The sequence below is a fragment of the Eptesicus fuscus genome, chromosome 14, assembly GCF_027574615.1.
Source record: "Eptesicus fuscus isolate TK198812 chromosome 14, DD_ASM_mEF_20220401, whole genome shotgun sequence".
In the NCBI taxonomy this organism is placed as follows: Eukaryota; Metazoa; Chordata; class Mammalia; order Chiroptera; family Vespertilionidae; genus Eptesicus; species Eptesicus fuscus.
Genome location: NC_072486.1, coordinates 13,877,959 through 13,901,590, shown reverse-complemented (window position 1 = coordinate 13,901,590; position 23,632 = coordinate 13,877,959). Strand labels below are relative to the sequence as shown.

At 45.6% G+C, this 23,632-nt stretch overlaps 1 protein-coding gene across 1 annotated transcript in view; it reads right to left on the bottom strand.

Annotated features, from left to right (window-relative positions):
* Positions 1-23,632, bottom strand: part of RAPGEF5 (Rap guanine nucleotide exchange factor 5) — a 196,377-nt gene that overhangs the window by 157,015 nt on the left and 15,730 nt on the right. The window contains exon 2 of the mRNA XM_054726573.1: positions 1,036-1,086. Within this exon, the coding sequence (XP_054582548.1) occupies positions 1,036-1,086 (51 nt within the window). The remainder of the gene's footprint in view (positions 1-1,035; positions 1,087-23,632) is intronic.

Genomic DNA, 23,632 nt, shown 5'->3' with positions numbered 1-23,632 from the left:
TTAGGAGGTGTCCTTTAATACACCTCCTTCCCCCATAGTTGCCCCGCCCCCGTCCCCGAGTGCATTGTGCTGCCCTAATGAAGGAGCCGAGTGACAATGAACTGTCTTCATAAATAAAGGCTCAAGAGAATTCGTATACACAGGGCGTAGGTATTCATATCTGTTCCCTTGTTTCTTGGAGAACTCTTTCTGCACCTACAAAATTTTGCCTCCATAAAATACATATCTTCGCTCGAAGCAAGCAAATGGATAATATGTTGATTATAACTTAACAGGGAATGAATCAATCCCATCCTTACACTTTTTAATTTTCCTGTTATCACCTCCTAAACACAACCCTATGGAAAGTGAGGACAGAACATGACTTATTTTTAACACATTAAAACTTAAGAAGAACATGAACAAGTCAGATGACAGAAACTATTACCCTAAGTGAGGTACAAGTCAGCTGACACTTGACTGGTCCTGACGTGGTACCGGGATGCAGTCCCTCAGTCATTCAGGAAAACGTTTAATGACGCTGGGGATATAATCATGGAAAAAGGCCAAAAAGGTCTCTGTCCTCACCAAGCTCCCCAGCTCCTGTTGTTTTAAAAACGCAACTCTCTGACAACATGATAAAGGCTCCTCATCTTTTCTCACCAATTAGCATATGGTGATATTCTACTATTAGATAAATGTAAGTATAAATAATCCCCTTGCCAGTTTTCAGTGTAAAATACCCACTTTTTTAAAAAAAAATACAATGTTTCTATACAGGAAATTGAAAATGTTTGTATTATGTATTAAACTCTGCCATATGGATGATGCATTCATGCAAATTACGTGGAAGATGGGAAATCTTTTTTCCTATCTAGTGAACATCTTGAATTCTGACCCAGTTGTCAGGACATCTCATCTGACTCTGGCTGTGTCACCCCGGTGAAGGAGACGGCATGGTCAGGAGCACAGAGGACAGCTGTGACTAGAGAATTCACCATCAGGGTCTGCGAATCACTGTTTCATAACATACAGTATGAGAGAAAAGAAGCATACCTGGGAAGAAGTGTGCTCAAGGTATGGATTGGAAATTCTTCTCTGGAGAGCCTATTTTAAAAGAAAAAGGGGAGAAATCAGAACCAAGTAGAAATCGTTGTCCGCTAAGGGCACACGACATGCAGCAGCGGAAGGCCCAGGCGTTGTCCCTGCCAACAGAGGAGCTTAAACATCAAGTCCCAGAGCACTAACGTCCTTCTTCTCACGCTGTAAATGCCTGGTTAGCCTTCACTCCAATGGGACAGGGCATATCATTCGAACCCACAGAGTGCAAGTTTAAAAAGTGCAACAGAAAGCCTGGGGTGTTTCTGTACTTGTCACTTGGTTCTTCACGTGGTTTTGGTTCCATTTCTCCTTTCCTTCTCATGTCCATGTTCACAGTCTAACTAAGCTCTCATCCCACCCACCGGAACCGCTGCTGCAGCTGCACGATGGGTTTCCCTGCCCTCTAGTCTAGTCACGCCCTCTCCGGCCATCCTGCAAACCTCCCACCCCCCCACACCACCCCCCCCACACACACACAAATGTCTCTAAACCGCCCCCTCAACTGACAGTGGGGCTCCTATTGCTTATGTGCATCGACCCACACCCCCCCAGCCTGCCCTTCTGGGTCCACCACAGTCTGCCGCCAACCGGCAACCAGTAGTCTCTTTCCACCTCACTCCCTGGGTTCTTGGTTTTTTTCTTGTTTGTTTGTTAATCCATAGATTTTTAGAGAGAGTGGAAGGGAGGGAGGGAGACAGAGAGAGAGAGAAACACTGATGTGAGAGAGACACATCGATTTGGTTGTCTTCTGCATGTGCCCTGACCAGGGCCGGGGATCGAGCCTGCAACCCAGGTACGTGCCCTGGGCCGGAATCAAACCCGGGACCCTTTAGTCCACAGGCCAATGCTCTATCCACTGAGCCAAACCGGCTAGGGCGCTCCCTGGGTTCTTTATTCTTCAAGATGTACTCATCAGAAGACCCTGCCACTCCAATACCTGCGCGCATGCCATTCTCCACAACAGAAAGCCCTCAGTCTCCCCTGACCCCCGAGTCCAGGTTTGTGCAGTCGCCTCCGAGGCGAAGCTCCTCCCACCCACCCAGTCCACCGGGGTTTGCCGTCTTTGGAGCTCTTTGGTTTTGATTGTTCACAGGCCAGCTCCTGGGCTCCGTGCTGTGGGCTGTCTGGCTGGGAGTGCATTTGCCCCAACCAATCCACACGCTCCTGGGGAGAGTGCTGGCCGTTTCCACAGCTTCGCCTTCATGGCACCCAGCTCAGCAATGGTCATTTTTCTATCCAGTTATTTGTAGATATCCGTATCTCTACATCCACTCGGTAACGCAGGAGCTCATTTTTCCCACCGAACAATCCAGTAGGCAGCACCATCACCCAGGTGTGCTTACGCACAATGGGAAATGGTCATTTCCCACTGCAGGGAAAAGAACAGAGGAACATTTACTGAGCCTCCAACCTAGGTTTGAAAAGCTCCTTGCTCCTCTATTCCTAGGCTTGCTGTCTTTACAGATCCCATGGTTTTCAGTCTGCCGCCTCCACTTCTTAGAATTTGCTAAATTTATAAACCATATCCTGCCAATCATCGCTTTCCGGCATCTGAAGCTTCTACCAAAATGTAATGTAAGACAGAATTCCCCTTCCGCCTCTTCCCGCTCCACACGCCTCCCACACTACTTATCTTCTAATTAAACTGAAATAGACATATAGACGCTTTACCCAAAAATGCCAATGGGTACACCCTGCTAAAGACTTGCAATGGCTTCAAAGAAAATGGCATTTATAAGGCAGAGAGGCCATTCTGAATCCCCATGAAAACATCCACCTCCCCCTTCCGCTCTCGTCTTACCCACTCCCAACTGTCTCTTCCGGGGGCTTCTGCCATCCAGCCTCGGTAATGTATTCACTTATTGAAATACTGAACAATTTAAAATTTGCATATGCACCAGATTTATAATTTGACGATGAATCATCATGATAAGTGATTTCCCTCCTCAACAGAGCGACTTTTAAAAATCAATATAGCAGGCCAGACCTGACAATCGTTATTACTCATCTATTTATTTGCCTGGATCAGCTTGGAAAAGCAAATACTTCCTATGATCTAGTTCAAAAGAAAGCATTTAGGGAGAAACAAGCTCTGAAGAGCCAGGCAGGGGCACTTCCACAAAAGAGAGGCTCGCTCGCTTTCTCTCTGCTGCCGACCTAGACCTGCCTGTCTCCGCCCTGGCCTGGCACGCCCAGTCCCACTCACAGCAGCGGCCCCCTGGATGCTTGTCTGAAAGGACTGGTGAGTAAATAAAGCAACGGGATTCTTCCCTGCTGACTAGATAACGGGGTTAGATAAGCTGCTGGCCCACAGGGAACCGACTAGAGCAACGCCAGAACTGCCTTTTACAGGACACAATACCCAGACCTGCCGTCAGACACTCCCCGAAGCCCTCTCTTAACCGGGGCCCTGGGGAGCTGGGTTTCATCAATGCCCCTGGTCGGCCGCTCTGGAACTCCGCTGAGCTGGGGGAGCCGCAGAGCTCTCTGCAGAACTCCGCAAAGTCCTGATTTCTTACATTTAAAATAACTACATAACTACGCTCTCTTTTTTAGAGGCCACTCTATGTAAGTTGTTGCAAAAATAGCAGGTGCCGGAGACTCAACGGAAGAAGCGCGTGGAGGAGCAGTCCATCCGTTACCTCGTTTTTAATAGGATTGGGAGGGATTGCTGCACCATTTCATCCACAGAGGACCAGCTCACAGGAACCCGAGGCTCCCTGCCCCACATCACCTCGCTACGTGCTCTGTCAGCATCTACCTGGCAGCATACAAGAATCCTCTTGACAGTGCACCCCTCTCCTTTTCAGCATGCCTCCGCCGTCACACCTCATAAACACAGTGCCCAGAGAAGATAACGACCCCCCCTTATTTCCAATGTCCTAGAATTCCTTATATTCGATGCCATGAGTCTTTCATGGAAGACATACATACACCATAGAGAGAAAACTGCTAATAGTACAAATAAAATTAGATTGTAATTCAAATTTATTTCTTCTCCTTTCCATTTTAATAAACCATGAAAAAGGATTTCCTAGATGATTCTAGGCAAACTGCATATTTTAAACAGGTATTAGAAAATTACAACCCTTTAATATTCGCTTCCAAAAAAAATAATGCTATAACTCAAAAGGATAATTGATTAGCAATCATATATTACGTTCATGGCTTATTTTTTGTTTTGTTTTTTTTTTTGGAGTCAGGTATCCACGAAAGCTAAACTATAATAGTCTGTGAGGCTGGGTGTGAACCAAGCATGAAATTCATTCCAGTCACTAAAAGTATCTTGATAAACTATATGATAGACTTAAGGCACATTTCTTGTCAGCTCTTAAAGGTCATCTTAATACCCTCGTTGGATTGAGTTAAAGTGCTTAGGCTACTGAGGGGAGAGAGAAATCGAAGGAGAAAGGCCGAATCGCTTCCATCACCACAGCAGGGGGGCCCGCTCCATTACAAACAGGCACCAACAAGAACCACCAAGTGTATTGATAACTTGCGAATTCAGTTCATGACACAACTTTCTATCACCTTCGGCCACTGTCCTTTTGCCATTCTCGGCGACCAAGCAGGTGGTGAGGTAGACTAAGTATCCTTGGAGTTCTTACCATCCTATGAAGCCAGAAAGCTGCATAAGTACCCGGAGGGCACCTGCAGTAAGAGATTATGGACTAAGACAATAAAAGTTGTGATCGGGTAGGCGGTCCGGTGGAGTGCTAAGATGGTGGGTCCTTTTTAAGCCACAGGATACACTTACGTCTCAATCAAAGCATGGTCAAGGTTAAAAGGACAGAATCCCAGCCACCATGTTGGCTTGAGAATTACATGGTCATCACAAGTTAAGCACAATGTAAACTGGAGACATGAGCCAACTGGTGACATGGAAGGGCAGGGCAGTTCACCACGACTCCCTTCCTGCAAGCTCTGGTCACCGTGCAGGCCCACCACCATTTCCCCAAGGAGCCAGCTCCCAGCAGCCAGTCACAGCCACAAAGGCCACTGGTCATAATATCTTCTCAACATAGCCTGGCCACATCAAAGCCCATGATGTTCTTGAAAGCACTTTTTTCCATGGCTCTCAGTTGTGTGGCGTGAAAGGGAAGGTCGCAGAAATGCTTACTGAGCACTCCCCTTGTCTTGAGCACTTTCCCATAATAGTCACTGTACCCACCTATTCATATTTTTACAGACAAGAGGCCGGAGGGTGAGAAAAACTAAGAAGTTTACTTACGGGCCCCGAGCTGGGAAGTGACAGAGCCAGGACTGAGGCAAGAGTGACGGGTTCCAAAGCCACCACTCTCCTGTAACGGGCTGCAGGTCGTGAAACAATAACAACTGCCCGGCCCGGGTGGCTCATGTGGTTGTCCTGTGCACCCACCGAAAGATGCGGGTTTGAGTCCCAGTCAGGGCTCTTAGGGAAGGCAACCAATCAACGTTCTCTCTAAAATCAATAAGCATATCCTCGGGTGAGGATTAAAAAAAAAATTTTAAGTAAGAAGTGGTTAACCTTTTGCACTCGGATGTCGAGTGTGACTCGACACGGTTAGCATTAGAATAAAGGAGTCGAGAAAAAAGCAAGCGAGTGCAAAGGGTTAAAAAATAATAATAAATAATTAAATGAATTATTGAGTTCCTAGTATGTGCCAGAAGTTATGCTAAATGTTTTACATGCAGCGTATCACTTAATCCTTCAAAAAGGATGAGGTAAGTACTATTATTAATCCCTTTTTGCAGATGGCAAAACTAGACTTAAAGAGGCTAAGAAATCCACTCAAGTTTGCAACTTAAGTCTATCTTCAGTTACTGCCCCATCCTATGTAATAAAAGCCTAATATGCAAATTGACCAAACAGTGGAACAACTTGTTGCTATGACGTACACTGACCACCAGGGGTAGATGCTCAATGCAGGAGCTGCCCCCAGCCCGCAGGCTCCTGGCCAGCCAAGGTGGGTGCCAGTGGGGGCCTCCCGGTCACCCCGCCGGTTGCCCCGCAGAGGGAGGTCACTGGCAGCAGCATGGGGCAGGGCTGGCGAGCAGGTGGCGCCAGGCCGGCCAAGGCTGGTGCCAGCGGGGCCCCCTGATTGCCCTGCCAGCCGCCCCACAGATTGGCCCTGATTGCCAGCCAGGCATAGGGACCCTACCTGTGCACGAATTTCGTGCACCAGGACTCTAGTATACATATATTCTACCTTAGAATGTGGTGATTTAAGAGGAACGTGACAAACGAGTACATTTAACTGCCTGCGGACGTCACAAGTAGCATCCACTAGGTCTGGCTTATGAATTAGAGCCACCCGGGAAACTAAAACAAGCAAACAAACAAAACAAAACAGGTGTTCAGGCCTCACCGCAGGCCACAGAACTAGAACCTCTAGCCGTACCTGCTGCTCTTTGCCAATCTCCCCAGGCAATTCTAACCCAGGTGTGAGAAAAACGGTCAACATCGGGGGATGAGATGGGCCATTTGAACCTCTCATCATCCACCACAGCCAAGAGGCTGGGAGCATTCTCAAAACATTGCCTCGATCACACTCCCGGCTGAGTTCACAACACAGCAGAGGAATCAGCCATTTGACCAACAGCGCCGCGCTTCTAAGTCTGGCTGGTGCAGAACAAAGAGCCAGTGTTTCGCCGCGTTGCACCTGTTCGTGTGGTTTGTGTGTTCACATACCCCAGCCCAGACACAGCCCTGAGCCACGAAGCCTTCATGTCTGCAGAGCAGCGCAGCACCCTCACCCCTCCCGAAAGGGCATTCCCTTCCAACGGCATCCACAGCGTTCGGCTTCATTGTTACTTCCCATTATTAAAGGACTCTTCTAGTATAAACGTGTTTGCCCACTTAAAAGCTAAAGTAAAAAAAAAAACAACAAAGAGGGTTCTAGGAATACCTGTAGGTCTTTCACAATCTCGCCTGCCTAGGGACATAAATCAGCAAGAACCTGCAGCTTCTGGGAAATAGGGACTCAACAGGCACAACAGAAACAAACGCAAAGGCGCCATCAACTTGTTTCCGTTCAATCCTTGGGAAAATACCTTTCTTCTCACCGTTTTGAAAAGCAAGAAAATAGTGTTGCCTCACAGGGTGGGCTTCCTGGGTGAATGCAATCACATAAAAGCCTTTACAAGCAGGAATCAAGCACTAAAGATCTGGCTCAACAGTCCAATCACCAAGCTCGCTCAGCTCCGCCTTTCACTGGAATCCTGACTTGTCTTAACACCAACCCACCAGTCAGCCCCGGACTCCCCGATGAGCCCTTCCCACAGCAGCCAACTCGAGGAAACTCTCACGAGCCAAATCTGGGACCATCTGAGCAGCAAAACAGTTAAAGTACTACATTATAACTCCGAGACTAAATATCCATGAGTACTTACAGGTAGAATAACTGAATAAATAAATGTGGTGTTTTGTGTGTGGTTTTTTTGGTTTTTTTTTTGAGGGGGGAAGCTCTTCCTTATGCAGTAACTCTATAAGTAAATGCAATAAAAAGAGGAAAACAGAGGTCCCCATTCAGCAAGCACCACAGTGCTAAATGTTGCAGACAAGAATCATCAGCGGACGCCATGATGTGTGGGAAAAGTATACTGAGATACGGGATATGGATACAGTCCAGTGAGAAGCATGGTGTCTCCCCAGAAGACAGGAATGGGCACAGAGGAAAAAAGATAACTTTCCAGCAGACATCACCTTACTGCGACAAAAGTTATTATCAATCCTGGGACAAGCTGACATCATTTGCCTGCTATTGATACGATACCCTGATACAAGACACTTCTATGGTACTTTTATCAAAATGCATACCTGAATTCAATGAGAAAACATCAGACCATTCCACACTGAAGGTCATTCTTCTATGTAACTAGACTGCGCTCTGCAAAAATAGTCAAGGTTATGATAGAGCAAAACCAAACAAAAATAAAAACCCAAACAACACGGAGGGGCGACCTCAGACTGAGAGAGACGGAAGGAAACTGACAGAGAAAGGCAGTGTGGCCCGGGACCAGGACAGGGACCCGCGTGGGGCAGCTGGCGGAACGTGACCGAGTTCTTGCATTTGAGTTTTAACGCTGGTTTTCACAGCTGTACTGTGGTTAGAAGGGAACCCTCTTGGTAATGTGTGTGCAATGCTTTAAGTCCAGAATTATTTCAAAATGAAACGCCAAACAAAAAAGTAATGGCCTCTTTCCTCCCCATAATTAAACTCTCGAAAAAGCCCCCACAACATTCAAATATCGTTTCCAAAGACAGCCCCTCCCTCCTGGGGGACGCTGCCCGGCCTTCACATGTTATTATCGGAGGCTGCACATCAGGGTGACCCTACGTGCTTCCTGCCCTCGCTGGCCCCCAGCACCTTCACACAAACCAGATTAATCTTCCCAGGACACTTCCTCACATATCTCCTGGGTTTTTCCTTCTTTTTGTTTCCTTGTTTTGGTTAATTCTCACCCGAGGACACTTTTTCCTTTGATTTTTAGAGACAGTGGGAGGGACAGGGAGAGACAGAGAGAGAGAAACAGCGATGTGAGGGAGATACATCAGCTGGTTGCCTCCCGCACATGCCCCGACCTGGGCCAGGGATGGAATCTGCAGCCGAGGCACGTGCCCTTGACCTGAATCGAACCCGGGGCCCTTTAGTCCACAGGCCAAAGCTCTAACCACTGAGCATCCGGCTAGGACTCCCCTTGTTTTTAAGAAGTAAAATAGTTACTTAAAAACAAACGCAGCCAGGCCGAGTGGCTCAGTTGGTCGAGTGTCGTCCCATACACCAGAAAGTTTGCCAGTTCAGTTCCCAGTCAGGGCATACACCTAAACACCTGAGTTTCGGGTTCGATCCTGTTTGGGAGCGCATACGGAAGGCAACCAATCAATGTTTCTCTCACACGTTGATAACTCTCTCTCCTTCTCTCTCATCAATAAAAATATCCACAGGTGAGAATTTTAAAAAATTATTAAAAACAAACACGGTTGCCCTAGCTGGTTTGGCTCAGTGGATTGAGTGTCGGCCTGAGAACTGAAGAGTCCCGGGTTCAATTCCAGTCAAGGGCACATGCCCGGGTTGTGGGCTCGATCCCCAATAGAGGACATGCAGGGGGCAGCCAATCAATGATTCTCATCGTTGATGTTTCTCTCCCTCTCCCTTCCTCTCTGAAATTAATAAAAATTAAACACAAACACACACAAAAAAAACACACACACCACCAACAAACACACACAAACACCACGGCTTACTTTTCCTGAGCGCTCACTGACAATGTTCCAAGTCTTTACCTGAGCAGCCGATGCCCTACTGTCCACGTAACCCCTGCTGCCCTTCCCTCCTGCACTCTGCCGTGGCACGTAGGGCCACCCGGATGTGCAGCCTCCGATAATAACATGTGAAGGCCGGGCAGCGTCCCCCAGGAGGGAGGTGCTGTCTTTGGAAACAATATTTGAATGTTGTGGGGGCTTTTTCGAGAATGTATTTGGCAGGCAGGCTGTCCTGTTTACTATGCAAACCGTGTCATTCTCGCCCCAGCACCTGCCATGACCTCCACTCCCTGCATTTCTCCACATCTCCACGCCCTGCTCTCCCTTCAGTTCATGGAAACGCTGCAAGAAGCCCACCCAGGCCCTGAGACGCCCATGGTTTATCTCTTCCCCAAACGCCCTAACACTTGTTTGCCACTGAAACAGAAAATCTCCCGGCTCCATTACACCTCTTCTCAATCAACCTCGTAACCCCCCGGGGGCCTCAGACCTTCTGCGGATCTAGGACCTTCTACAGCGGGTCGCAGGGCTGACCTTTCTCCCAGGGGCGCGCTGCCTGGTGAGTCTCAGGCCACGTGGGAAACGTGATGCTTCCGCCTGGAAATCTAGGACACCCTTTGCCACCTCTGCCACGCCGCCGCCGCCACCGTGCCTTTCACTTCTCAACTCGGTCTTAAGTGGTCACCCATGGAGCGAGTGGCTATAGCGAGCCGCCACACGTTTCAGGAAGCTGCGACTTTAAGAGGAACTAAACATAATCCATATGATTTCACTTTTACGTGGAATCCAAAGAACAACATAAATCAGGGTGGGGAGCGTTGTTTCTGCCAAGGGCCGTTTGGATACTTCCAGCTTCCTCTGCGGGCCTGGGAGGGCAGGGCCAGGGGCGCTCAGGCAGCGTTCTCCCACCCCGGTTCCTCCCGGTCAGCCGGAAGAGACCATAGGGTTTTGGAGAAAGGAAACGGTCCTCCCTCCCGGCAACCTCCCCGGGAGTGTGTTTTGGACAGAGGCCCTTCCGTTCACCCCCAAGCCCATGAGGTAGTTCCCACTTCCCATCCCTGGGAGCCTGGAAGGGCTCACTCAGATCAATCAGCAAGCTTCGTGGGACCATGAGCTGTTCCCAAGGGGGCACACGCTTTCTATGGGGTTCAGCCGAAGGCAGCACCCTCTCTAATTCCAGGTACAGTCAATTCTCACATAAACAAACGTCTTACCTGGACACTGCCCAGTGGGAATCCTGGCATTCACTCCCAATTTACACTGTCTTTTCGTTATTACTCCTTACCTTCCTTCCTCAGCGCTCCAAAACCTTTTAGTTCCTAATTCGTTTTAGGGTGTGAGAGGATGAGTATTAACCTTAGCGGTCTACAGTACCCCGTGTACAACTTACGAAATTCATGACACAATGCCGGGGTTACGACACAGACCCTCCACGATTCACAGCAATCCTTACAGCAGGGCGGGGACCCACGGGCGGGCGCTCAGAATCACGGACGGCCACGTTTCCAGCTCTCCCGGAGTCAGCTAAGGCCGGCGGGGGCTCTGTTACTGCCTGCCTGTGCAATCCCCGTTTGAAAAATCGTTCTCTTGGTGGAGATCAGGACAGTGTCATCTCGCTGGCCCATACCTTCCCATCGGCCACAAGGAGAGGCCGAGGCCTTCTTGTTTCCTTGTTCTGATCACACGTAAAACCGGCAGCTTCCCTGCCTTCGCTTGTCTCCCGGGCCCTCTGTGAGCTGGCACTCAAGTCCTACGGGCTTGTGCAACTTTACTTATCCCGGGTCACTTAGCCCCCTTCCTCTCGTACTTGTCTTTTTAAAACCAAAGATTTTAAACTGGAAGCTCACTTCATAGCCACGTGAGTTTCTTTCATTTCCGTCTACTTTTCTAGTATATTCTAAGAGGAATACATCTTGTTCGCCTTGCCTCTTACTGGTTCCAGAGAGGGCACCCTAGCTATCGCTTCTCTTAACTTACCGAAACCGGATTCCACGAAGTGCAGGGTTCAAAACCGGGTCCCTTCCCCCCCAGGCCCCTCCCTAGACCGGGCAGAGCCTAACCAGTACCGCGCAGCATTGACGCTGGGCTGCGCGCTTCCACTCTCCAGGGCCTTGACACGGACTTCGGTCTCCTTCTGCCTCCACTGAATCACCTTCCTTCTAACCTTCCCACCGAATGATTTCTTCTCACCTGTCTAGGCAGCCTTTCTTTTCTCTAATAAACCACCACAGGCAGGCCCTTTCAGGCCCTTTCCCGCCTCCCCCACCCCCACCTTTCTACCCTGGCACTGCTACAGTCCCAGCAAACAGAGCCAGTGACCCCTTCAGCCAGAGCGAGAAACGAAGCACGAAGCGCACGCCCACCGGTCACCATAGCAGCCGTCAGATGCTCTGGAATGCAGGGGATCTCTGGTTTCCCTCTGGAAATTCCCCTTTCACCACCGCAGCTGCCAGTCAGTCCTCCTGCTCACCCGGGGCCTCCCGGAGAGGCTCCTGGCATGCTACTAAAACTCCCTGGCAGACAGCACCCCCCTCAGGCCCCCGCTCAGCTAATCTCAGTGCTGGGAACAGTGACCGACACCCTTCCTCCCAGGGTGGTCCATGGAGCAGCTCGGCCTCCCAGAGCTCCCTGCTGCCCACCACCATCCCAGCTCCATCCAGCTCCGCCCCTCCCACACCCTCATCCAGGTACATGACGAAACAATATGCAGCCATTACAAATATTTTAAAGATCTTGTAACACGTGGAAATATTTTGGAGAAAGTGGCGGGGGGCGAGGGGAGTTAAGTAAAACGGAAGAGGCAGTGCGAGGTCAACTCAAACAAGTAGAGAGGAATATACTAGCATTCCAAAGTGTTAAGAACAATGGTCTCTGTGTGATCAGCTACTGGTAGATTTTTTGGTTCTTTCCAAACTTCCAGCTTTTCTATATTAATTATATTACTTTTATAACCAGAAAAAAAAAATCTGTCTTAAAAGCAGGATACCCCACTCATACCACTACCCTCCACCTCCAAGCCTAAAAGGACAGGCGAAGTTACACAGATGAAAAGGGCACCTCTTCATACATAAAGGGTTAAGAACATGTCTACGGTCAGAAAGAGATTCAAACTTCAGTTATCTCTAATGTAGGTGTATGTATGGGTGGGGAGAGTAAGATAAACCTGTAGGTGGAGAGCCAAGAAGATAGGACAGTTAAGATTCTACTCCTTCCTCCTTTCTGCTCAGTGGAGTCCATTTAGCCACTTGCAGCCTGCCCTGAAGAGACATGAACACGGGGAGAGCACGGAGGTCAAGTGGAAGGAGCTTCGGGGACAGAAGAAGGAAGAGTGGAAACAAGGAGAGACTCAGTGGGGAAATTTCAAACAGCACAGCAAGAAGGGATGGGCCAGTCCTTCCATTTCAAAATGCCCTTGTGACCTATATATGGGGTATAAATTGGGCTCTGCCCCAAGTTCCTATTCTAATAACATCAGTGCTCAGAGGGTCTTGCTTTGTGGCCAAAATGCTGAATGGTTTAGGACCACTTTCTCTGGCCACTAACCTCTGAATACTCAGAGCTAACAGCATCCAAAGAAAACAATTGAGGAAGTAAATACCCCAAATTCAAATATCAATAATGTGGGGGTTCCCAGTGTTTGAATGTCAGTGTCTGCACACAGCCAGGTCAGATATCAGCTTCCAAGGGAAGAATGAGAGATACACAATGGATTATGCGGCAGCTACACGGTCAATGTACTTTCTAGTAACATCTAAACTCCCTCTCTGCCCCAGAATACAGGCACTGCGTTCACTTCTCTTGGATATGAAAATTGCCCATTGATTTTTTTATTAATCATGATCCTCACATATATTTCCACTCATACCACTACCCTCCACCTCCAAGCCTAAAAGGACAGGCGAAGTTACACAGATGAAAAGGGCACCTCTTCATACATAAAGGGTTATGTATGCAGAGCCATAAGCAAGAGTTCACGCTTCGATCCCAGTCTCATGAGCTTCATTGTCCATGACTTTCCTTCCTGAATCCCCAGCGGCAACTCTCCAGTTCTGTACAAGAAAATGTTGTCAGCACTCAGACCTCCCCAAGCAGACAGGGACCAAGTTCTCAAGCTGTGGGAGGAAAGGGGGTTTTAAAGAGCCTTTAAACCCAGCCAGTGTGGCTCAGCGGTTGAGTGTCAACCCAGGAACCAAGAGGTCACTGATTCAATTCCCAGTCAGGACAGCTGATCAATGATTCTCATCATTGATACTTCTCTCTCTCTCTCTCTCTCTCTCTCACTCTCTCTCCCTCCTCTCTGAAATCAATAAAAAGATGTATATTAAAAAAAAAAAAAGGAAGTGTAATTACCAGCAAATGAAGCTCCAGGAGTTAACACAATTGTGTGCCCCATGTTTTCTTCCTATAAATGTATTTAAATGCAGCACAAAAAGTCATCGGTATAAATAAAGCCTTAAATCTGAAGGTGAAAATGAGGGCGGTTCCCCCTGCAGTGAATAGAACTTGGCTCTTTCCTGGCAAAGCACTTCCTACCTCCACTCTCACCCACATTTCTGTAGCCAATTCAATGCTAACAAAGGTTTTCAAAAGTCAGTCCCCACTTCTTATTACCAACTACATTTGACACACACAGGGAAACGTGTTTTTGAAAGCTTTCCAATTGTAAACTAATTCCATGACTCATGGCAGGCAATTCCTTTCACATAACTCCCAGTTAAGTCCTATGTATCTCCAGCTGGATAGCGAACACTTAGACACAATCACAGTCCTATTAACCATTCGGTGATGCATTTAATCTTCAACCATTGTCTCTCTTTTTCTCACACTCTTCTGTGCCTGAGGGAGCCCACTACAAACTGAGCTGAGACACAATTGGAAGAGGTTGTGGCTCTTTATTTAAATCTTTGCCTTTTGCCCAGCCAGCATGGCTCAGTGGCTGAGCATCGACTTAGGAACCAGGAGGTCACAGGTTCCATTCCCGATCAGGGCACATGCCCAGGTTTCGGGCTCAGTCCCCAGTGCAGGGTGTGCAGGAGGCAGCCAATCAATGATTCTCTCTCATCACTTATGTTTCTATATCTCTGTTCCCTCTGCCTTATCTCTGAAATCAATGAAAATACTTAATAAATAAATCTTTGCCTTTCAAACTTTTTGACTGCAACCCACAATAAGGAGTACATTTTATATGATGACCCAGGTCTCATAAACATGTATACATATGTATATAATTGAAACAAAACACTTTTAATTATCTCCTTATAGCGCCTGCCAATGAGATAAACTCTGAGCTCCTTATTATATATATTTATATTAAATGCTAATATTCCACTATAATAATTCTACACTTCTCATACTCTCAATAAAAAAACGTCTACTATTTTAGCTCCTTGAATTTTCAAAATATTCAATAGATGAAAATTGTAAGTACTTACATATCTACATATTCATAATCAGGCAGAACTACATGACTATATATTTAGATATTATATGTGTTTGTGTGCAGAAAAAGAGAGAATAATCAAGTAATCATGGGACCCAAAATAGCATATTCAATGCATGGAATATACTTAGTCATTGAATTTTTAAGTAAAGCATCTCTATAAATAAATATTATGATTTGCCAGAATAATCAACACTCAACAATCTTACTTAAAGGAAAGAGTATCTTAGCAAAAAAACAGATAGATATAATTTTATTTTAACCAAATTGACAAGGGAAAGGAATATGTATTGCAAATATCTCCCATTATTTCTTATCATCAAATATTATTGCTACATTTTAAAAAGAAGGGGGCTCCTAAAAATCTTCACAGAGGTCGGATGGTTTATCTTCTACAAGAGTTTCCATTTGGGCTGTTTATAATTTAACAAAACAACAGGAGGAAGAGTAAAGGGGATGTTACTAACGATCATGAAAACACAGTGTCAAATAAACAACGACAAAGTGGATGAAAAAATTGACTATACTATCACTGAGGGTGATGTTGTTACCTACGAGGTGGGCTCTTGGTTCAGCAACCTCAGTTCTTGAGTTTGGCAAAGAACGAATTCAGAGACAAGAACTCTAGTGCAAGAGGAAGTTTACTTAGCGCAGAGGCAGAAAAAGTGAGCCAGTGGGGCTGTGTGGACTTGGGAAACAAGTTCCAGAGGCAAAAGAAGAGCCTTGGAGAAAGAAAGCAAAGACACATGCCTGAAGAAGGTGTGAATGCGTGCACATGTGTGTATGTGTGTGTGTGTGTGCGTGCGCGCATGAGGGGGAGGAGAGAGAGAGAACTTGCAAGCAAGGGATCTGGATTCTTTGCTTTAGGATTTTTATTTGTTTTCTAAAGGCAGGAATTTTATGGGAGGTCTCAGGGGAAGATCTCAATAGAATTTTTAAAAACTATTTTTATTGACTTTTAGAAAGAGAGAAAGGAGAGGGAGAAACATTGACCAGCTGCCTCCTACTGGGGATTGAGCCCACAACCTGGGCATGTGCCCTGACTGGGCATCGAACCCAGCAGCCTCTTGATGCACAGGACAATGCCCAACCAACTGTGTCACACCAGCCAGGGCTCAATAGAATATTCATCAGCTTTCCAGGTATTCCTTTTAGGGCCGTGGTCTTTACTGATGGTGGTCCTTACTGACCGGTCAGCACTAGGGTAGGGGGTCATTAGTCATTGCCTCAGGTCCTGATGTCAGCCATATGTCATCTGGCTTTGCTGCTTTTCTGGGCCTAGAGCTGAAATGCAACTGAGGCCTAGATGTGATCTCTAGGTTTGACCAAAACTCGGTCTCTGGGGTCAACAGACCCAAGGCTTTGTTCCTAAGATTTTTTGATGCTGAGGACCAATGCTTAAGGGAGTGGTCGTGCAAGGGCAAGGGAGGCAGGTGAGTTGGGGTGCTGGATGAGGCTAGTTTGAGTCAGCCACCTGCCTCAGTTTCCCCCACCCCACTTGTCAAGGAATTTTCCTAGCTGCTTACTGTCCTGCCTCAGGGTGGTGGATGAAGGAACTTTCTCCTCTACCCTCCAGGGTTCTTTTGGCTATTCTCATACTCAAATAGGCATGAGACAGATTAGCAAGGGGAAATGACCAAATTTAAATACATACATGTGTATGGGAATCTCCATATACCTGAGAGAGTCAGAGACCCCCACATCCATGAGCATTCCAGGCAAAAAAAAGGAAAATGAGGTAGATAAGACATTCTGGGCTGAGGATGAAGTAAAGCATGTTGGGGATTCAGAAGGTAATTATAGGGCTGAGCACATATTCAGTAATCAGTAATTTAGCCCTGCCATATGTAGGTTATCTCTGACAATCTCTTATTATGGGTAAGGCCCCTAATTCGAATTGCACGAGATAGTTGGGGGTGGGGGTTCCGAAGTTTCTCTTGGGCCCACAGGGTCTCAGTTGCCTTTAGCTCCAAATAATCTGCATACCACAGAGGCGCATCTTGGGGTGGCTGGTTCTAAACCCCTACAGTGGCAAAGTGAAACTAAAGCCCCAAATATGGACTGGGATCTCTGCGTGCTTCTGTCGTTAATAATGTGAATAATGTTCCAGAATCGATGTTTCTGAGGGAGCCACAAAGAACTGAAACAAAGCCCTTGAGCAAAGGTTGACAATTTGTAATAAGCCAGTGTGAGCAAAGAAGAGGTGGCGGACATAAGCTCTCAGTAGCTTAGAGAGCAACCTGGCATCTATCTGTCAGCTAAATACCTGTGTGCCATACACGATTATATATATATTTACCAAACATTGATAGACTGTTTATCATTTGCCAGGCACTGTGTTAAGCACTTTTTATAAATATTAATGTGCTTATTACTCATAATTATCTGTGAAGGCACAGAATGGGTAAGTAACTTCCCATGGCCCTTCAGGTGGTGAGCGGCAGAGAAACCCAGCTGGCTGGTTTCAGCGTGTGTGCTTGTATCGCCTCCATTCTGTGGCTTCTGCTCTGTAAACGCTTTTGGTTCCTGCCCCTTTGGATGCCTACCTCTCCAGCCGCCCAAAAATTCTGCAGGTCAATCTGCACTCCAATATCTTTCTAGTCATTTCAGAGTTGGTTTCTCTGTTTGCAATCAAGACCCCTGACTGACTCGTCCCAAATCCAATTACAGAGACAAGCTTAGGTGAACACAAAAGCCTGCACTGTACTCTGGCCCAATAACAAGTCAATTACCTGAGAAACACTGGGGAGAGGAGGGAGACATGGGGGAGGAGGGCACACACTTGTCTTGTAAATGAGCCAAGTCCTCATCTTAGAGGGTGGGAAGCAGCTATCATGAAATGTATGAAAGCAAGAAACAGAGGTGTTCCTGATTCTCAATTTCCGGCAGAAGGCAGGTGGATTTCGCGTGGCCAGCTACAGAAGTTGGCAATTTCCTACCCGAGTCTGCTCTGAAAAGCAGCTGTGAGTATCTTCAGGCCACCATTCCCAGGACTTCACACGCAGAGAAATTTAAGAACTGGAAGAAGTCAGGAGTGATTAAGAGAAATAAACACTCTCCTTTGTATCCAGTCAGCTGCCTCTCTTCCCACAAGAGCTATCTTCTCCCTATCTCCCTCCGCCTAAACCAAGGTTGGGTTTGAGGGCAGCTGGCACACCGCTTATCCGGCGCTGAAGGTGGGGACCTGGCACAGAGCAGATGCAGCCTGAGGACAAGTGTTGGGGAGGGGGGCGAGGGGGAGGCATCCATTTCCGGCTCCATGGAGGCCACAAGGCAGTAGGGGCTCTGAGGGGAGGCACCAGAATGGGAGCCATTTGGTTTCTCCTTCCCTAAACCAAGTAACTGAAACTTCGAAAAGTGTCCTGGAGATAAATACCACCATTTAGTCATTTAAAAAGCATACCCACTCTAACCAGTTTGGCTCAGTGGATAGCGGACTGAGAATCCGGGTTTGAATCTGGTCAAGGGTATGTACCTTGGTTGCTGGCTTGATACCCAGTAAAAGGGAGGGGGGCAGTTGTGCAGGAGGCAGCTGATCCATGTTTCTCTCTCATCGATGTTTCTTTTTTTTTCTTTTTCATTTTTTTATTGAGGTATTATATGTGTACTTATTTTACCATTGCCCCCCACCCCACTCCCATACATGCCCTCACCCCCCAGAGTTTTGCATCTATTGGTTATGCTTATATGCATGCATACAAATCCTTGATCTCTTATCTCCCCCACCTCTCCCTAACCTTCCCCCTGTAATTTGACAGACTGTTTGATGCTTTACTGTCTCTGTATCTATCTTTTTGTTCATCAGTTTATAATGTTCTTTATTATCCATAAATGAGTGAGATCATGTGGAATTTTTCTTTCATTGACTGGCTTATTTCACTTAGCATAATGTTCTCCAATTCCATCCAGGTTGCTACAAATGGTAAGATTCCTTCTTTTTATGGCAGCATAGTATTCCATTGTGTAGATGTACCACCGTTTTCTGATCCAGTCATCTGCTGACGGGCACCTAGGCTGTTTCCAGATCTTAGCTATTGTAAATTGTGCTGCTATGAACATAGGGGTGCATATATCCTTTCTGACTGGTGTTTCTAGTTTCTTAGGATATATTCCTAGGAGTGGGATTACTGGGTTCATCGATGTTTCTAACTCTCTATCCCTTTCCCTTCCTCTCTGTAAAATCAGTAAAATATGTATCTTTTTAAAAATAAAAAAGTAAAAAGCATCCCCTTTCCTCTTTTTCCTTTATATAAGCTGAGTTACACACACAGAGGCAACTCTTCATGTAAACACAGACACACACACATATACATTCTCTTTCTCATCATTTCTCAAATAAGAGTCCCAGGAATCTGAGAGGCCTTCTGTGTAGAATAAGGACAACCTTTGTTGTCTCTATTTGCTCCTATTTCCAACAGTTATCGCTCTCTTAACCCCAGGAACTTACTCTGAGTGCTGGCTGACTTTTAGCTGTCCATTAAGACAGGAAAAAAATCACTAAATCCTAGCACCTGTCCTTCCCCAACTCACAGCCTTGTCATTCCCAATGCCTCCCCACCCCCTTAGGACAGGCCCTCCGCCCAAGGACCTGAGCCGCAACCCTCCCACTTCTTTCTCCACGCTGCACACCAAAGCCTAGGCCCTAGACTAAACCCTCTCTGATGGCCACCTTACATCTGTTAGATCACACCCACATATAGCCTCAGCCTTCTTGTGGCCCAGAACCCGTACATGTATGGTATGAAGTCGTTCCCAAATGTCTTTGTGAGGCACAATAAGAATAAGGACAATGTAGTACGTTAAAAAACATTTTTATAATTAAGTTTATTTCATTATGAAGAGTAGTCCTTTATTTTTTGTGGGGTTGTGTGTTTTTTTTTTTTGCCTTTATGCTAAAATGTCTTTCCCTTATGAAATGTAAGAGCTACTGAATCTTTTTCAATCTTTATATTGTAAAATAAAAGAGTTTGAAGTCATATGTTAGATCCCTCTTTAAAAGAAACTTTTTTAGTAGGGCATTCAATACAAAATCTGACAACCTCTAGATGAACAGATTTTTCCATTTCTGTTAACAAGATTAACACAAAAACAAATTCAAGATCACTTACCACCTTCCCTCAATTTCCAGATCCACTCTGTTTACCCCATTCTATCTTGCCTCAGCCAGGCCACCCTTCAATGTCCCTATCACAGGCCATGCTCTTCTCTGCTGTCTTATCAACTAGTCTTGTCTTGAAATACTACCCTTGCCCAGTAATCCCCTTTAATCCTGCTAATCGAGTTTGATCTCCTTTCTCCTTCTTATAGTATAGATAGTCTAAACCAATTATTATTAAGTGAGCTTTTGTGACACACTTAGTTGCAATATGCCATAAGAGCTTTATTAGTAGTAAGTGGAGTACTGAGGTTTATAAATAAAAATTTTTTATCAAAGCAGATTGTTTTTCTAAAATAATCTTTTTTCAATATAACTCTCTGGGTGGGAGAATAAGATGTGAAGACCAATTTCATGTATCGTTTGGTAGAATCCTCATGAAAAAATAACCCACCAGTTGTTGACAGAGGGTTCAATATAACCATGGGGTGGCCTAGCATGTGCACACCACCCTTCATGTGCCTCATGAGAGAGAAAAGCTGGGAGCCACTTGAGTGCACCAAGTGGCACTGGGGAAGGTATTCCATGCAAGTTCATGATGTGAAGGGACAAATCCTAAGTCCTAGTCTATTGCACACGCACACGCACACACACACGAAGCTTCTAGAGAGCAGGAACCCTATTCAGTATTGACACACAGTAGGCACTCCAAAGCTGGCTGAATTTAATTAAATATTACACAGAATCAGACAAGTTGCTCCACCAGACCATGAGCTCCTTAAATGGTCCTCAATCTTGCTCCCCCAGGGAATGGTATTGATGCAGTACAATATTTACTGATTTAAAAAATGATGAGGCTTTGTGGAAAAAAATATATGTACGTATACAACTTTTTGTACCGTTTAGAGGAATCTTTATGGGGAAAACAATCCCCCATATGTTCAGTTCAACATGTATTACTGAGAACCTATTACAGTCTAGCCACTGGTCTAACTGATTATGGATACAACCATGTATAAGACAGAAAATAATCCTGGCCCTGGGGTAGCTTACATACTAGTGGGAGAAAACTGATCATAAATAAAATAAATAAGTTAATTATCAATTATTTATATTAGAAGGTGGTATATGAATAGAACAGTAGAAGGAGATAGATGTTACAATTTTAAGTAGGTGGCTAGGGGGCCTCATCGAGAGCGTGGCCTTGGAGTGAAGACTTCAAGCAGGTGAGTGGTATCTGGAGAAAGAGTGTCTCAGACAGAGAAAACAAGTGCAAAGGCCCTGAGATGGGAGTATGTCCAGCTCGATGAAGGCCCAGCAAGAGGGCCAGTGGTCTTGTCTTGAAATACTACCCTTGCCCAGTAATCCCCTTTAATCCTGCTAATCGAGGGTGACAGCAGTGAAAAAGGACAAGAATATGGCTGTATTAGATCGGAGAATGGGATTGTCTTCTTTTGTCTATAAAGCAAACTCTTTGCACTGTTAACACACCACCCACATTCATATCTAATGTAAAATATGTCAAAATCTCTAGGCAAATCAAAGGGCTGCATATGCAACTTTTGTTGCCTAATAACTAACCTTGATTGTTATTTCACACTTGGCTTTGTTCTTGTCTTACTGTAACAGCAAGTTTAATTTTTGAGATCAAAGAACTGTCAGCAGCATAATCACTCAGTGAAAGTAGCTCATTACAAGTCTCCAACTATGTATGTTGCATTTCATGTGACCCAGCAGGTCTGTTCTATTGCTGACAGACTGCTCTCATTTCTTTCTTGAGGTCTTAAAGAACAGATAATCCTATTTCTTTTAGCTGTATCCCAAATTACTAGTTTAGATGTTATGCAGCACATAAAATAAAATTAGATACCACCCTTACCAACGTAATGTAGATGTGAAACTGGGGAACACACATATCCCAGTTCTCATGTGACCTCTGCTCTGAAGTGTTCCTCTCATCCCCAGGTGCTGGAGGCTAAGACCAGCAGGTCACAATAAACATGAGAAGTCCTCAGAAGGCTGATGGACTTTGATATTCAGCAGGGCTGAGAATCAGCATTGTATTACCCTGCTGTTGGCTGAATAGCTGAAGGCAATTCCCTAAGCTGATAATCCTTTATTGTTTACCAAACTTTACCTTTGATATGTCTGTTTGCTTTGCTAAAGGGCAAATGTATATTCTAGTAAATAAAATGTCGTAGGTTCAGAGATTCAGAGAGCCCACCCCACTAGAGGATAAGGCCTCCGCCTGGCTTTCCCCCATGCCTTCTAAATTTATATTTCTTGTCTAGTGTATCCATTTATGTCGCAGCCCCTTCTCCAGATCCTTGAACCCTTGCTGCAAAAGGTTGTGGCACCCAGGCCCAGGGAGATAAATTCTCTCCCTTTGTGCTCCTAAGGTACTTTCTGTTCTATCATAGTGGCTATCATGCTATGTATTTCGTTTTTAGCACAGTTTTGTAAAACTATATTACAATACTATTAACATGTTTATCTCCCCAACTGGACTTAAAGACTGGAATCATGCCTTAATTTATTTCTGCCTTCTGAGTTTCTGATGCCTGAGGTAGACATTACTAATATTGTTCTTCTATCCTCCTTCAAAGCTCCTGGGAAGAGGGCAATTCCTCGGTGTCTTGAAATCAGGTAATGTGACTTGCTTTGGCAAATGAGAGCTGAGCAAGTCACTTCAGGCAGGAGCATTTAACAGCCTGTGTGAAATTCTCTATTCTTTCTTCACATGTTGCAGTCCCTGTGGAAGTCGATGACATGGAAATGTCATGAGGTGGAAGCAGAGCCGTGACATGGAGAGTACCCAGACACAAAATGTTCCTTTTGTGAGCAAGAAGAAATAAACTTTTCTTGTGTTAGATCACAAGGATTTTGATGTTTTTTTGTTACAGCAGCAAAACCTGCACTATCCTGACTGACAAATCAGATCATAGGGGTATAATACAGATTTTTAAACAAATAAATGATACCAAGAAATGCAAAAAAGGGGGTGACCACATCGGAGTTCAGTCTGAGATGTGAGAGGTAAGTGCTATACGACGCTGTCTACCAGTACAGTGAATGAACAATGAATAAAATCGTTAATCCACTTTACTACATCTTCTCTTTAGCCTTGCACTTCCAAAGATAATTTCTTAAATAGAAGCTTCTTCATTTATTACAGTCATTAAGAAATGAAACTGATTTTAAATTTCACAATCTTACATCGCACCACAGCAGTACCTTTTTTCATCCATTCTTTGACCAACCTGTTCAAAGGAGGTAGTTTTGAAAATGTAATGCTGATTAGCAATAAATACATTTGTTAACTCTTCACCCCATAATGTAGACCAGTTAGGTAATGGCTACTTATTTGCAAAAGTTCCACTTCTCTTGGTGGGGGTGGGTCGGGGTTGGACATGGAGGAGGAGAGGATAATAATAAATGTTGTAAGAGTTTAAATAAATAGTCTGAAAAAATTTAAGGGAAGTTGGATGAGGGACTCTCAGGGCGTCCTAACATAATTATCTTTAACATGCAAAAGTCTTGAATCATCCAAACTCCTTAAAAAAAGCATCTATCATCATCGTCCATATGAAACAGAGCCCTCAACTGGGGCCAGGTAAATGGTAACAGGGTGAAGAAATCAGAGGGCTGTGCAGTGTAACAAGAACAAACAATGGGATGAGCTGATTCAGGCGCTGGGCAAGCGACCTACCCAAAAAGCCTTAAGGGAACAAAGCTTTAAGGGGGGAGGCGGAGAACGAGTGGGGGGAGCAGG